At 50.8% G+C, this 15,209-nt stretch overlaps 1 protein-coding gene across 7 annotated transcripts in view; it reads left to right on the forward strand.

Moving 5' to 3' along the window:
* ARNT2 (aryl hydrocarbon receptor nuclear translocator 2) overlaps positions 1-15,209 on the forward strand; it is a 194,186-nt gene that overhangs the window by 44,849 nt on the left and 134,128 nt on the right. For 6 of the 7 annotated variants that reach the window (XM_081227599.1, XM_081227601.1, XM_081227597.1 and 3 more), the window contains 2 exons: positions 2,414-2,528; positions 9,561-9,608. In XM_081227599.1, coding sequence (XP_081083725.1) covers positions 2,414-2,528; positions 9,561-9,608 — 163 coding nt within the window. Of the gene's footprint in view, positions 1-2,413; positions 2,529-9,560; positions 9,609-15,209 lie in introns of those variants that run through there. The other variant, XM_081227603.1, reaches the window with a different exon arrangement.

The raw sequence follows: 15,209 nt of genomic DNA on the forward strand, positions 1-15,209 counted from the left end.
ATACCTAGTGGGTCTGATGGAGGCAGGCTGGTGTGGGCCTGTCCTCGCAGGGCTGGCTCTCTTTCTGGGCCGGTGAAACTTAATCATGGGAAGCAGTCCAACAGGATAAATGCTGAAGTGACGGCAAGACTGGGCCTGCCCCTGGCCCGGCCCCTGGTCCACCGTGGGCACCTGTGGAAGTCACTTAATCTCTTTTTCCTTGCTTCCCTCATCTGTCTGAGGAAACGATTGGACTTTCCATATTCCTCAACCCTTGCCCCATAGCCAGGGTTTTCGTGGAACTTCACCATCTGCACCTTTGTTTTCCCCAAATAAAATGGGACAAATATCAGCTTGTTTCCTAACTGCACATTGCCTTCCGTTTTCCGCTCCTTCCTCCCCACTCCCCACCTCCGAGCTGGAGGGTAACCACCCAGGGAAAGGGTGGGCCTTTCCAGGTCTGCAGACAATGGCAAAGATCTCCTCCAGCCTGACGTTTCCTTAACTCAAAGGCAGGAATGAGGTAGTCGACTGTAAAATACTTAAACTAGTGTCACGTGGAACATGAGTTGTTCGGAGAACACATTTTAAGAGTTTCCACCATTAGAGACCTTTATGATACGCTGGCTTAGTCACAGGTAAGCAAACATCCTTATATCAGGACTTCTCAGTGTGTTTTTTGGTGGGCATTGAAATCTTCGAGAAGGGGGATAAGTGTGTGGCTTTTCCCTAACCTGTTTGACCACTCAACCCTTTTCCCTGGAGAATCTTAAGGGCCTGATGTTCTGTGGGACTTACTTTGGGAATCGGTGACTTTTGTTTTCGCCCATGTTTGCACTGGCAGTGATTCAGCCTTTTAATTTTGGGACTTAATGGACTTAACGTGCTTTAGCCTCCATTGCAGAAAAAAATACAGATTTCTTATCAGAAGCAGGCAGATAGAAGGTTATGAGGTCATTGCTGTTCATACTGCCTAGCTGTCACAAATCCGGTACAGGAATTGTTTAGAGAGGAGAGGATTGCTTTAAGAAAGGGATTTTTTTTTCTCCTTGAGTACTTTCCAATGTGTACATTAGTTAAAAAAAAAAAAAAAACTAATAGCCCTCAAATTTTTGTGAACATAGTGGAGTAGCTAAATTAAGATTTTATTAGTACTGTAAAATTCTTCTACAGAACTTTTTTTTTTTTTTTTGCGCTACGTGGGCCTCTCACTGTTGTGGCCTCTCCCATTCTGGAGCACAGGCTCCGGATGCGCAGGCTCAGCGGCCACGGCTCACGGGCCCAGCCGCTCCGCGGCATGTGGGATCTTCCCAGACCGGGGCACGAACCCGCATGCCCTGCATTGGCAGACGGACTCTCAACCACTGCGCCACCAGGGAGGCCCTTTTCTTTTTTTAATTGGAGTATAGTTGCTTTACAATGTTGTGTTGGTTTCTGCTGTACAATGAAGTGAATCAGCTATACGTGTACATATATCCCGTCCCTCTTGGACCTCCCTCCCCACCCCCGCCATCCCACCCATCTAGGTCATCACAGAGCACCGAGTTGAGCTCTCTGTGCTGTACAGCAGGTTCCCACTAGCTATCTATTTTACACATGGTAGGTAGTGTATTTCTGTCAAACCTAATCTCCCAATTCATCCCACCCTCCCCTTCCCCACACCGTGTCCACATGTCTGTTCCCTATGTCTTGTGTCTCTATTCCTGCCCTGCAAATAGGTTCATTGGTACCATACCTAGAGTCTGTCATACAGAGTGAAGTAAGTCAGAAAGAGAAAAACAAAGACCTACTTATTCTTTAAATTAACATTTCTTCCTAGAAAGTCCTGGCTGTGGAGAGCCGTTGTCACTGGCTTACCGTGCAGCCTGAAGGGATGCTTTTAAGGCCCCTGGACCTCACTGTCCTCATCATGAATGGAGGGCCAGGCAGGGCTCTATATTCAGGGATTCTGAGTCCAAATTTAGAGAGGGGAACAGACTTTCTGCTTGAACACAGATGCCCAGGGTGAGGACCGAGCATCAGTGGTGGTGCTGCAGGGGATTGGCTCTTTTGTTTCTCTGGGTTGGCCCCATGTGGGCTACCAGTGGTTGGGACCAGCAGTGGGGTCCTTCCCCTTAAGCTTTGGCCACATGCCTGGATTCCTGAACGTCTTACCCGCCTCCAGGTGACAGGAGACAGGAGCTCTTTATGAAAGCTAAGTTAGCTGCGCGAACTCTTTTTTTACCACCTAAACTAAGTATGGGCATACTGCCCAGGGATATCCTTTTCCAGACAGGGGAAGGGCTCAGCTGCGTCATGTGACTAATGATGGGCCCAGGACCCAGGTCCCTGGATTCTCCTCCCAGGTGGTGCTTTTGGTCTGCCGGACAATCTTCTTGCTTATTCCTGGACTTTCCTGGCATTAACAAAACCTCTCATCTTTGCTGAATTGCAGAAATGGCTTCGGACATCCCTGGATCAGTGACATTGCCCGTTGCCCCCATGGCGGCCACTGGACAGGTGAGGATGGCCGGGGCCATGCCCGCCCGTGGAGGAAAGCGGCGTTCTGGGTAAGCAACCTCGGTGGTTCCAGGAATTGGGCTTAATACATGTTGAGCAACACTCTTGACCTGTTAGGAAAATATTGTCTCTCCCCCTCCTGGAGAATAAAAGCTCAGCAGTTTGCATCCTGTTTAGATTTTGCAAGATTCCTAACTATGCATGTGATTTGCCTCTAAGTGTTTTTGGGCCTCAGCACCCAGCTGGGGACTTCTGTTTGCTTGTCCTTGTGGTGAGAATGGCTCTGTGCTCCTGCTGGGCTTTGCTCAGGCCATCTCTCTGAGGGAGGGGGCTTACCCATCCCTCTGCCTGAGCCCACCAGCCGGAGGGCAGCCCTGCAGGTCGAGCTTCAGCCCCTGTGGGCAGCAAAGATCCCTCTGGTGCTTTCTGTTCTTTGCTCCGTCTACCCGTCTTTGCTAGGTGGTGTGCAGGAATTCCTTTCCAAAAAACTGGCTCTAGCCCAGCACCTAAAGGCTGGGCAGCTTACATTGTAACCTGCTCTGCCAGCAAAGTCGGTAACCGTGTTAAGTTCTGGTGGGACCAGAAAGACCATCATTCTTAAACTGATGGAACCCAAAACGACATCTACTCATGATGTATGGTGTCTGTAGCTGTGCAGAGATCTACGAAACCGATCAACCAACACAGATCCCTGCAGGAAAAACATAACCGACATTTTCAGACTCTGTATGTCAACCAACCCCTTTCCTTCACTGAATCAATTTTATTTTCAATGAAATATTTGATAGACAGATATTTGACAGACAAATACTTTCATGAAGTAGAATCAATGTGTCCTATTAATGCAATTTCCAATAACCCAGGTCTCCCCAGGAAGACAAGGATCCAGGCTCATTTGTAAAATGGTCCATCATTTTAAACCTAAGAGTCGCTTTTAAACCAGTGTGATTCTTAAAGGGGGCTGGGGGACGGGGAGCAGGTATGTTGTGAGGATCTGGAATGGAAGGGAGTAGGCTGAAAAAGCCCCTTCCGCGTTATAATTTGAGATGCTGAAAAGACTGCTGTGTGTGTAGTAGTCATTAAAAGAAGGGCTAAGGTTTTGGTGATTAGTGAGAGGGTAATGGAGTCTGGTTCCCCAGCTTTCTCCCCTCCATTCAGCTCGCTCCCCTCCAGGGTGCTGATGCAGTCAGCGTTCCTTCCAGCGGGACCAGCAGAGCTCTCCTGAGCGGTGTGGTGCCTGGGGCAGAACTCCTGAGGTCAGCTTTGTAGTAGGAAGCAGCCTGCCCTAGGGCTTACTACAAACCCAGACTTCCTCTTTTAACCAGCTATTCTTGCTAACTAGGTGCTAAGCTCAGTGGAGTGTGGGTTGTTGAAAGAATGCACTTGATGTCAACATATAAACTTACTGAATTTTTTTTTAAGATGCCAGGCCTTTTAAAAATTATTTTAAATGTCTGTGCTTGCTAACTTCCATTCCCTGGGGACAGAGCCTCATTGCTGGCCCAATCCTTTTTAAGAAGAGGAAGCACGGGACTCTTTTTGGTTTTTTTGTGTTTTTTTCTGTATATTTAACATTAAAAATTTTTTTAAATTTAATTTTATTTATTTTTTTTTACAGCCGGTTCTTATTAATTATCCATTTTATACATATTAGTGTATACATGTCAATGCCAATCTCCCAATTCATCCCACCACCCCCAGCCTCCGCCACTTTCCCCGCCTTGGTGTCCATACGTTTGTTCTCTACCTCTGTAGCACAGGACTCTGATGCAGGAAGGTGGGCTGGGACAGGGCCAAGGACAGGCAGAGATGCTGGGGCCCAGTATTTGCAGGACAAGGAGCCCTCTCCGTGGTCGCTGAGCCTCTGCCACTCCTCCGGCAGGGTGTGTGCCGGGCCTACGCTTTGCTCAGGGCTGGGCTGTGGCGAGCTGAGGCTACTACCCTCCTTGACCTCCGAGTTCCTGGCGTCCAGACCCTGACTTCTGCTTGCTGCCTGAGCTGATGACCGGGCAGTGGACTCGGTCTCCTTTCTGAAGAGGTCCTCCAGGCTGCCCTTTCCCTACCAGGTCACACATACCCGGCGTGACACTGGAGGTGGAGGGGGACCTGGGGTGGACAGGTCTCGACAGAGCCCAGATGTCACTTCCACTTAGAAGCAAGGAAGCACCACACCGAGCAAAGAAACCAGAGATTCACGGGGACGAACAGCAACTGCTGGCACGCTACCCAACCAGCAGGATGAGGGCCCGCGCCTCCGAAAGGCAGATCAAGGAGCCGACCTCCTCCGGGGGGCTCGCCCTTTATTCTCCTCAGTTTTGGAGCCCGTGCGCCTGCCTCCTTTTCTCCGTCAGAAGGAAAAGCAGGCAAACCGCGCTTCCTTCTGCTAAGCCCCTGCGACTGAGGGATGTATCCTCTGCGTCTCAGCAAGGAAACCTCCATTTTTACAGGGCAGTTTCCATAGTAACTCTCACATCTGGTATTTTTACGTGTTTTGCTGAAATTCTGTGATGGAGGCCACCGCGGTTGTAGAACAGCCACAGCAGCGATAACGCTCCGCTGACCACAGCCTGCGCGCTCAGTCCTGACGGAAGTCACATTCATCAAAAAGCAGGTCATCCCGGGCTTCCCTGGTGGCGCAGTGGTTGAGAGTCCGCCTGCCGATGCAGGGGACACGGGTTCGTGCCCCGGTCTGGGAAGATCCCACATGTCGCGGAGCGGCTGGGCCCGTGAGCCATGGCCGCTGAGCCTGCGCATCCGGAGCCTGTGCTCCGCAACGGGAGAGGCCACAACAGTGAGAGGCCCGCGTACCGCAAAAAACAAAAAAAGAGAAGAAGAAAAGCAGGTCACCCTACTGCGGCGCCCACCCCTGCACCATGGCGCGTTTACGCACGCTCCCCCGTCACTGCCACGGTGCTCTTCCTCCTTCTCTCCAAGACTGTGGGGGCACAGCTGGAGACACAGGGAGGGGGAGAAAGAGAGAGCAAAGGAGTGGGGGGTTGGGAGAGGTAAGGACCTGCCTCCCGCCCCCTATTCCCTGCCTAGGTCTTCCCACTCTGGCCTGGTGATTCCGGTGGAGGGACATGTCCCAGATTCCCAGGATGACCACCCAGTCCTGGTGTTTCAGAGCCAAGTAGAAGTGACCCCTCGTGGGGTTTGGATGCCCCGGCCACATGCCTGGCCCAGCGCCATGGATCCTCTGATAAATGCTCTTTCCCTGTCCCCTGACGGCTCCCCTAGTAAGCGTCTTAGCAAGCAGCGTGCTCTGTTAGCAGTTGGGACAAAGGTGAAGGTTCAGAAGTTTCAGATTGTTTGAAAAGCGATTCCACATGTGTGGCAGAAGTGACCAGAAGCAAGTCACCTGGATTGCATTTTTGTAGAGAACTCCCTGATCCCAGTGAGGGGGTGGGACGGCATGGGGGGGCATCCACAGGGCACACTTGGTGCTTTTCAAGTGACAGGGGAAGTGGCTGTCATTAGACAGGCTGTGCCCACCCCCAGAGTCAGCCCTTGTTGGGGAGGGAGGGTGAGGCTGGAGGGAACTGGGTGTACCAGCCCCTTCCCGCTGCCTTGGAGTCAAATGTTAGGCTTCTGAAAGACCGTCATTGGAGGGAAACGATTTCCAAATTGTGTGCAGCCAGTAGGCCAGCGTCTCCCTGCAGTCTAACCCCACGGCTGCTGGAATGTGGTTGAGTAAAAGACATATTACATAAGCAGATGTTTTGCTTGGTTCGAATTTCTGCAGTAGTGTTGCTGTAGCCCCAGTCAGCTGGCCCAGGCCCTGAAGGAAGGGTGTTGGCTGGCACCCGTGTCACTTCTCTTTTTTTCAGCAGCAGCTTCATGCTGGCCTGGGGTCGCTCCTTTGCTGCACTCTAGAACCAGCCTTACTGGCACGGCGTCTCATCTTCTCTCATAAGAGCATAAGTGAATTATTTGCTGACTCATATTTGATGATGCATTATTATTATTATGCAATCACTGTTGGGCAGATCCGCATCACTCACTCTTAACTAGCTGCAAGCTCAGAAATGCTTTTCACGGCTTTTTATCGAGGTTAGAATTCATGCTCAGCAACAGGAAAGTGAGGTAAAACGCATTCTCAGCCCACCTTTTGAGGACTCATATCATCCACTTACTGTACCGAATTCTTTAAAGTGAAGACGATAGGACTTAAAAGTCATATTTTGATTTCTCTCCCTTATTATCCAGAGAGATGCTTAAGTATAATAGAGACACATAAAAGACATACAGGATGATTTACTCAGAGTTTTTATAGCAGAAGAAGTAAACGTAGTTACTGTAGTCATATTTAAAGTGGAGCATTTGAATTGGTGACAGAAGACCCAAAGGCAGCGTCTTGGCAAGTACTCCTCCGAAAGATCCTTCTGTCCTCAGACGTTGAATTTTTTTTTCTGTGTGGCTGATGAGCAGTGAGACCGCTTTGGGGTCAAGTGAGTTACCCTGAGGATCTGAACAGTCATTTGTGTCCTGATTTCTCTCCTGAGTTCACGCCCACATTGTGCATTTCACAATTCCTAGATGTGCTTTTGCAGCACACGTGTGATCACACGCTGACACAGGTGGGAAGGCACAGTTTTGTGGTCCCTAAGTTTTCATAGCCAAATCCTGCTTCCTAAGTTTTCAGCAGACTTCAGAAAACTCTGGCTCCAGAGCCTGGCCGTCCCTCTCTTACACTCTCTGCTCGACTGGGCTGACCTGATCCAGACTGGCACCGTTTACCGTATGGCTTGCTTACCCATCCGTCGGCTGCATGAGGATCAGGTAAAGAGCCAAGCTGTCCTTAATGAAAACTCTGGTGACCAACCATCCTGGTTGGCCCAGGACTTTCCCGGTTTTAGCACTGAAGCCCAGTACCTCCACAGATCCCCACATTCTGGGAAAACCAGGACAGTTGGTCTCCCTAAATACCCCAAAGATCGTGCAGCCTGAGGAGGGAAGGCTGACTGATAAATTGTATCTTGCGGGAGCCAGATTATCACACTCATATCAACTTGACCTGAAAGGCATTTTTTAAATAACTGTACATCTCACACCCACTTGAGGTTTTGCTAAATGCTTGCATAAATCCATTAGAATTTTGAAAGTGCGAGTTCGTTTTCCTAACACTAGTCTGTTTTTGCCAGCCCCGGGGTGTTAAGTAACCTTCATGTCTGCAGCAAAGTCGCTCTTACCCGTGATGAACACTGGGTGGCAGTGTGGTTCTGTAGCTCTGCAAAGGCCCAGCGGCTCTGGGAGCAGGATTTTTGGTGCTATCTCCCAGACGTAATTTTTCAGGAAAGGTGAGGTGATGGCTTAGTAGCTAAGCAGTATATTGATGACTCTACTTCATTTAGAAAGTCGTGCATTCAGCCACCATTTTCCCACAACATAGGCAACTCTGCAACTGCTGTCTGGTGCCCGGCTGCCCAGTCTGCATTGTAGGGGGTGCATGTCTGTCTCTCCCAGTGGTGTTTTAACTCTACTTTCCCTTTCTTATCACTTTGCAGAAGTATTTTTGCTAACATTTCTGTCATCTCTCCCAGTTATGTAACTCCTTTTGGTTCTTTTATTCCAAGCAGCCAGTGCAAGCCCTGGTGCCTGGAAATCAGGGATTCCAAATTGGCAGGGGATCCCATCAGTTCAACTCAGATTAGAACCCTGGCCACACTGCACATAGAACAGTACAAAAATAAACACGTGATACCATTTTAAAGAAGACAATGTTCCTTTGCCCTATGTCACCACAGTCCCTAAGTCCCCCAAGTAACCCCAAAGCCTAGAGAGTACGATTTATCTCATTAGGGACCTCTCCCATGTGCGTGTCCAGTGGTGGCTCTTCCTATGCAACTGGCCGTTTCCTGGTGGCCTGGGTGCCCTGTGCCTTCCCCCCATCACCCGTTACCCACTGGGGCCCCCACCCTGAGAGCTGAGGGGGGAATCACGTTCCCTGTGAAGCCAGCAGCCCTGGAATATGTAGCTGTGGTCCTAGAGCACGTCCGCCATTCTGGTGGCAAGCTGTTGGCCGCCAGGCAGGCTGGCCTCCCTTCTGCTTGGGTTCCGCGGACCCTGTGTCCCACTTAGTCCCTCAGTTCCACTGAGAACAAGATGGGGGATGCAGTGGCTCTGAGACGTTCTTCCCCCGAGGAATCCCACTTCCCCCAAATGTCCAGGAGAGCGAACACACCTGTGCTACTTCTGTTTTGTTCCCGAAGGCTCTGGGTACACCTTAAATAAGTACCTGCTCTGCTCTGACATCTTCAGGAGTAAAATTAATTGACATTAGAGAGGACTGTTTTTTGTTGTTTGTTTTTTGAGAAGGAGAGTTTGGGATATCAGTTAAAGAAATATCTATCAAAACTTTTTGTTTTATGTGTATTTGGAGAGGCCCAGTAAAGTGGGAATCTTGAGTATTTATTGGGTGAGTTTCAATGTGCAGACAGGCACTTTGAGTCGCTTGGGCCCCAAACGACTGTTTCTCCCACACATCCATTTACTTGGACCTGGAGTTTATAGGATGATGGCCTTAAATGCCCTTTCCATGTTGACTCATCCAGACCAGCCAAGTCCTCACATGGCACGACCAGTAGTATATGTTTTCCTCATAATCCCTTCATTGCCCTTAAAACGTCCTGTTTTTGAAACCGTCTTGAGCTTTCTCAGTCTGTTAATGTACCACAAAATAAGTTAAAGAAGGAAGTCTCCCTGTGGAATAAATGATGTGGAGGGGAGCAGGTATCCCCAAAGGTGGTGGGAGATAAGGGGTGTTGACTTTTCCAGCACAGCCTGAGCAGCCCACTGGCAGCGTGTGTAGGGTTCTAGAAGGGTTCGAGTTGATATTCCAGCACTTTTGCAGAAGTCCCCAATCATATAATTAACGGCACTGGTACTGTAGACCTTTCGTTCTGCCCTTTCTTGTCTTGAACCTGTACAGTGACTGTGCGGAGATCCTGTTTTTTGCACTGCCAAGGGTTGGGATTGTTGGGGAGCTATCTGACCGAATAAACCCCCCTGCGTGCCACCAGCTCATGTGTCCAGTTAAATGTCCTGCGTATAATGAATGCTCACTCGTGATCTTGACTTTTCAGAATGGACTTTGATGATGAAGATGGAGAAGGTCCCAGCAAATTTTCAAGGTGAGTTTACTTTATTATGTTCCTTAGATTTAAAGAAGCCAAGACCATTTATCACCTCATTGGGACCAACAGGGGTTTAAATGTCTTTTGTCATTGAAAGAAAGCCATGCCTCATTCTGTGCCAGCATTTGGCCCAGGGACAGGTAACTATTAGCAAACCTGCCAACCCCAGCCTTGGATGATCAAAAGTTAAGTAACAAGTTATTAACTCTGTTGGCTTTTTAAATTAAATACTGACTGCCAGTTTTAATGGATTCTTTTTTAAAAGACAGACCTAGGGCTTCCCTGGTGGAGCAGTGGTTGAGAGTCCGCCTGCCGATGCAGGGGACACGGGTTCGTGCCCCGGTCCGGGAGGATCCCACATGCCGCGGAGCGGCTGGGCCCGTGAGCCATGGCCTCTGAGCCTGCGCGTCCGGAGCCTGTGCTCCGCAGTGGGAGAGGCCACAGCAGTGAGAGGCCTGTGTACCGCAAAAAAAAAATAATAATAAAATAAAATAAAAGACAGACCTAGAGTTCAAGTTTAGAAAAACAATCAAGATAAAGCCTCTTTTTCTACCATGGAAAATAAGGAGAAATATAAGAAACCTGGGTGGCCCTGTTCTGGATGCAGGATATAAAACTGGACCTTAAGTTCCTAAGAGCTGTATCACTCACTGGCCACATGACAGCATCTCTAACTAGGCTCTGTGGGGCTGTCCTGAGAACAGACCGCCTCACAGAAGGATACTGGCCCGTGGGAGTCGGTGGTGGTAGATGTACCACATACATGAAGGACAAGGTGGGCCCAGCCCCATGGCTCTTTTTTGTTTGTTTGTTTGTTTAAGTTATGGGAGGAAGTTTGGCAACATGGAGAAAAGGGCAAAGATCATTCCATCAGTCTTAGCAAAGTGCCCATCTGTACTCAGTTTACTTATGGAAGGGCCTGCCTTGACATTCCTCCCCCGCTGCCCCATCAAAGCACTCCTAATTCTTGGTTGTTGATGCATTTGAAAACGTACCCCAGGTTACAAGTACCTTTCTCCGGTATGCACAGTCCACACTTTGGATTGACAACCTCGGTTATTTATTTATTTATTTATTTTTTTTTTTATGGTACGCGGGCCTCTCACCGCTGCGGCCTCTCCCGTTGCGGAGCACAGGCTCCGGACGCGCAGGCTCAGAGGCCATGGCTCACGGGCCCAGCCGCTCCGCGGCATGTGGGATCCTCCCGGACCGGGGCACGAACCCGTGTCCCCTGCATCGGCAGGCGGACTCTCAACCACTGCGCCACCAGGGAAGCCCCCAACCTCAGTTATTTTATAAAAGTTTTTAGCAGAATGATGTCCGTATTGAGCCCCAGACCCATGGCCTCCCCCAGTTTGCTCATCCCCGTGGCAGTTACTTTGGGTTGGGTACCTTTTACCCATGTTGTGGGTGTGGATTGAGCACCCCTTCCCCAAATCCGAGAGGAACATGCATCTCGTTCCTGTTCCTGGGCTTCCTGGCGTCTCCAAGTCCATGGAAAGTCTTGTCACTTGAGACGCTTTCCTCCCCGAGAACTTTGCCTTCCATCCTCCCGGCTCCACTTGGGTGAGAAGGACAGAGAAGGCGGAGCACGCTTTGACCTCGAATGACCCCGGAGTTTCTAATCAAATCAAGACACGAGTTTCAACAACAAAAGCGTGTATTAGTTTTCCCTTGGTGCAGACAGAACCCCAGCTTGGATGTCCACCCATTTCTTAGGATAAGTTTTAATAGCAGGGAGTGCTTTGTTCCCGAAAAGAGAGCTAGCCTCGGAAATAAGGGCACACATCTCCCCAGCCTAGTTTGCGCTCGCCTTACACAGCCTCCCCTTACAAGGAAACGATGACCTATGATTTCTCTGGATCAGAATTCCCCTTGAGATAACATTCCATAGCGTGTTGACCTCAGGAAATGATGGTTCCTGGGTCTCAGAACAGAGGAAGGAAGAGAGACGAGGAGTGACGTTTGTTTGACATGGAAGATCAGTGTCAGTGATGAAATAACAGTGCAGGGACACAGAGAGCTCATTGTCTGAGGTCCCATCAGGAAGAAACAGAAACCCTAGACTCTGTGAAACTGTCTTGTACGCCCGCCAGTGAGTCAGGTTGTACATAGTCAGGGTTCAAACCTAGGCTTCCGGGAACCATATCCTTTCCCCTGCACGTGGAAAATAAGAGGGAAAGATGGGACATGCTTCCAACATACACTGGTACCCGCGGAAGCCTGGACCCGCTTCAGTGTGTGACCGTAGGAGAGTTGATGGACCTGTCAGCCGGTGGGGGCATCTGAGCTGCTCCCAGCTGGGGAGGCAACTGAGGCTACCCTGCCCTCCGCTTTGCCAGCTGTTCCGGCAGCTGTCCGGGAGAGGATCGGAGAGACTGCTCCAGGCTGTCTCCTGCCAGTGGCGGGCATGGCGTGCCTCGGGGCCACTTCTGTTTCCTGCTCCTGTGCTTACAATCAGCTTAGGGAGCCCTTGGGCGAGGCCCTGCAAGAGAGGGTGGCTGAGATGCGGGCATCTCACCAGCAGAATTTGCTGTCTCAGAATCCGGCCAGGGTGCTAGGCTGTGATTTCTGTCCCCCTGCTGTGTGTGCAGCCAGCTTTCCCAGGTCTTCTTAAGAGCGGTCCCAACTCAAATGTCCGACCTATCGTGAGACGTCGTGTCTCAATTTTTGATACGGGAAATGTGGTCACAGTCACGTAGGAGGTAAATCAATTGGGTTTGGTTCCTGCCTGATCACAGCAGGTCTCAGGAAGAACAAGGTAGTAGCCATGAAGCTGCCCATGGCCACCTAACCACACACATGCACACGCATGCACATGTGCGTGTGTGTACCCAGCCGCTGCACACAGGTACACACATATGCACGTGCACATGCGCACACGCGCACACGCATGTGTTCCAGGGCCAGAAATGCCCTGAGGCCCGCAGCACCATCCCCAGGCCTCAGCCCTCCTTCCCACACATGGTTCATGCCGCTCTGGGAGCTGTGACATGCAGGACAGGGCTCTGCTGACCCTGGATGCTCCCCACCTCCCACACAAAGTCACGGGCAACCTGGTGGGCAGAAGCCAGTCTGCAGCGGCTGAGGATTGTACTGGGGGATGCAGAATTGAAGCCTGGGGGAGACAGCTCGTTGAGCAGCTTAGATGTGGATAAGAAAGGAAGAGGGCATTTGGGGCTTGGGGAGGGAGACCACTCTTAAGGGTGGTAAGACCATGAGCACATGTCCACGGGGAGGGGGAAGAGTGAGTATAACCGGGGATTTGGAAGGTTCTGGAGTGGGGTTGGGGAGAGATGGGTCAAGGGAGTGGGGAAGGGGAGGGATAGATCCAAGCCCAGCAGGAGGACCACCCCTCCTTGGCCGCAGAGGGGAGGAGCTGCAAGTGTAGCTGAGTGTGATGCTGCTGGGTGTCCGGAGAGTTGAGGGGTTCCTTCTGATGGTTCCTCCTCTCTGGTTAAGCAGAGGCCGTGTACTGTCAGGGGCAGAGGCTTAATGGTGCGCCTGAGAGAGAAGTTTGGGATGCCTGGGTAGAAGAGATGTATGAGCTGTAGACCCCACGCCCTAGCACACTGTGTTAGCGTGCGGTTTTCCCCCAGCAGCGCCCAGCTGGTTGGATACCGGGGAATGCAGACGGCCTGTGCGCTCAGGCCCGGGGGGTCCAGCAGGGGCAGCAAGGTGGTTGATATTGATGAGAGGGCCGTGGAAGAGGTCAAGCTACAGGTCCAGCTGCAGAGGGAAGAAAGGCCAGGAGCAGAGAGAAGCGAGGGTTGGTGACCTGGGAGAACGTGGAGGGGAGTAGACTTGAATACAGCTCGTGACACCCCACGTTCGTGGTCTGCGATTTCAGTCGGGGTCTAACGTTTTTACCTCCGTTTCCTCCGTTAGCCCCGTTGGAATTCGACCCGGGGCATCCCAGACTTCCCTCTCAGGCGCACCTGTAAGCCTCTGTCCACTGCAGATGAACGAAGAATCTTCTGCTTTTGTGGGAATCTGAGGGAGCTGGAGAAGCAGGGGATGTGTTCACGAAGTGGGGAGTCGCAGCTCTGGGAGAGGTTGGCCGTGGCTCGGGGGTGGGGGGATGGCCGCTGGAGAAGAAGGGGGACGCGGAAGGTGGTGGAGCCGGGCGGGCTGGTGCAGGTCCCCGCTGTCGCGTGGGCGGCTGATGGGGACGGTGACAAGGAGCCTGCAGGGTGGTCGAGACAGGTATGTGGGAGTGTCAGGGGAGTGGGCGTTCGGAGCCGACCTTTCTTCCCAGGCTGGGCTCCACCTCATGCCTCTGGGAATTCCAGTTACCAAGTCATCCTCCTGTCATCGGATGGGGGTGAGCTCTCCATCTCCGGGAAAACTGATTATACACCAGAAAGTGTTTCTCCGAAGATGAGCCTCCCGGGCGGGGGTGCGTCGGGCTGGACCCGCCTTCGGGGAGGCCAGCGTGAGCCCCTCCCTGACCCTGTCCCCTCGCGGATAGCCCTGGTCTCCCTGGGAGGCGCTCGCAAATCCTGCCCAGCAGATCCTGCATCCCTACACTCGAGGAGAGGCCCAAACTCTTCCATCATGCTGAGCGGTTCAGGGTTCTTCCTACTTTAATGCCCACTTGGTGGATAATCTAGGGAGTCCCAGCATCTCCTCTTGTGCCTACAGCTGGGCTCAGTGGCGTCTTTTTTTTTTTTTTTTTTAATTCTTTTTTGTTGTTGTTGCTTTGTTTTTCTCATTTTGGCTGTGCTGAGCGGCATGCGAGATCTTAGTTCCCTGATCAGGGATCGAACCCATGCCCCCTGCATTGGTAGTGCGGAGTCTTAACCACTGGATCGCCAGGGAAGTCCCTCAGTGGCGTCTTTAATACTGTTTCATACACAGGACAGCTGGCATCCCAGAGCTGTCATCAAGAGAGTCAACCTTACACACCATGCTCTCTGTGTGACTTACATATATGTACATACATGTGTATGTGTATGTGTGTAATGTTCATTAAAACAGAAGAGTGGAAACATGAAAAATAGAGATCTTTTTAAATGTTGGGTTTATATCTTAGGAACAACCAAGTGTTCACCCCCAAACCTTTAATTTTTGTCGCTACGTGCTATCAACCTGATTTTTGCCATGTTCACACTCGTTCTGCACCCTTTCTCAGAAGACCCAGGAGATCTCGCAGGGAGTTCTCACATCTGTTACTATGAATTCTACTATAGTGCATGGGACCATCTACAAACCTGGAATTAAAAGACCTTGTTGATGAGTTTTATTAGTCTCTCTTCCACCCTTCCTTTACCCTTCACCCTTCACCCTTCGAGGACCGGTTCTAATTGACCTTCCCGAGGTTCCATCCATCATCTGTGTGACTCTCAACTGTTCCCTGGGGACACAATGGCACCCAATTGCAGCAGTCCAGAAGGAGTCCTTATATTTTGTAGGGTTTCGCCAGTGAACCTCTAACATTACCTAAAAGTAAAGCTACCCACGCTAGGAAAGTTTCCACAGAATTGACTTTTCCTTTTTCATCACACCCATTTTGATATTTTCCTCTTGGTTTTGTGCACTATTTATGCTTGTGGGCATTTTTTTTCCGGGCTCTGTGGGTTGTGATGATGTTTTAGT

The sequence above is a fragment of the Mesoplodon bidens genome, assembly GCF_964165515.1.
Source record: "Mesoplodon bidens genome assembly, chromosome: 3".
In the NCBI taxonomy this organism is placed as follows: Eukaryota; Metazoa; Chordata; class Mammalia; order Artiodactyla; family Ziphiidae; genus Mesoplodon; species Mesoplodon bidens.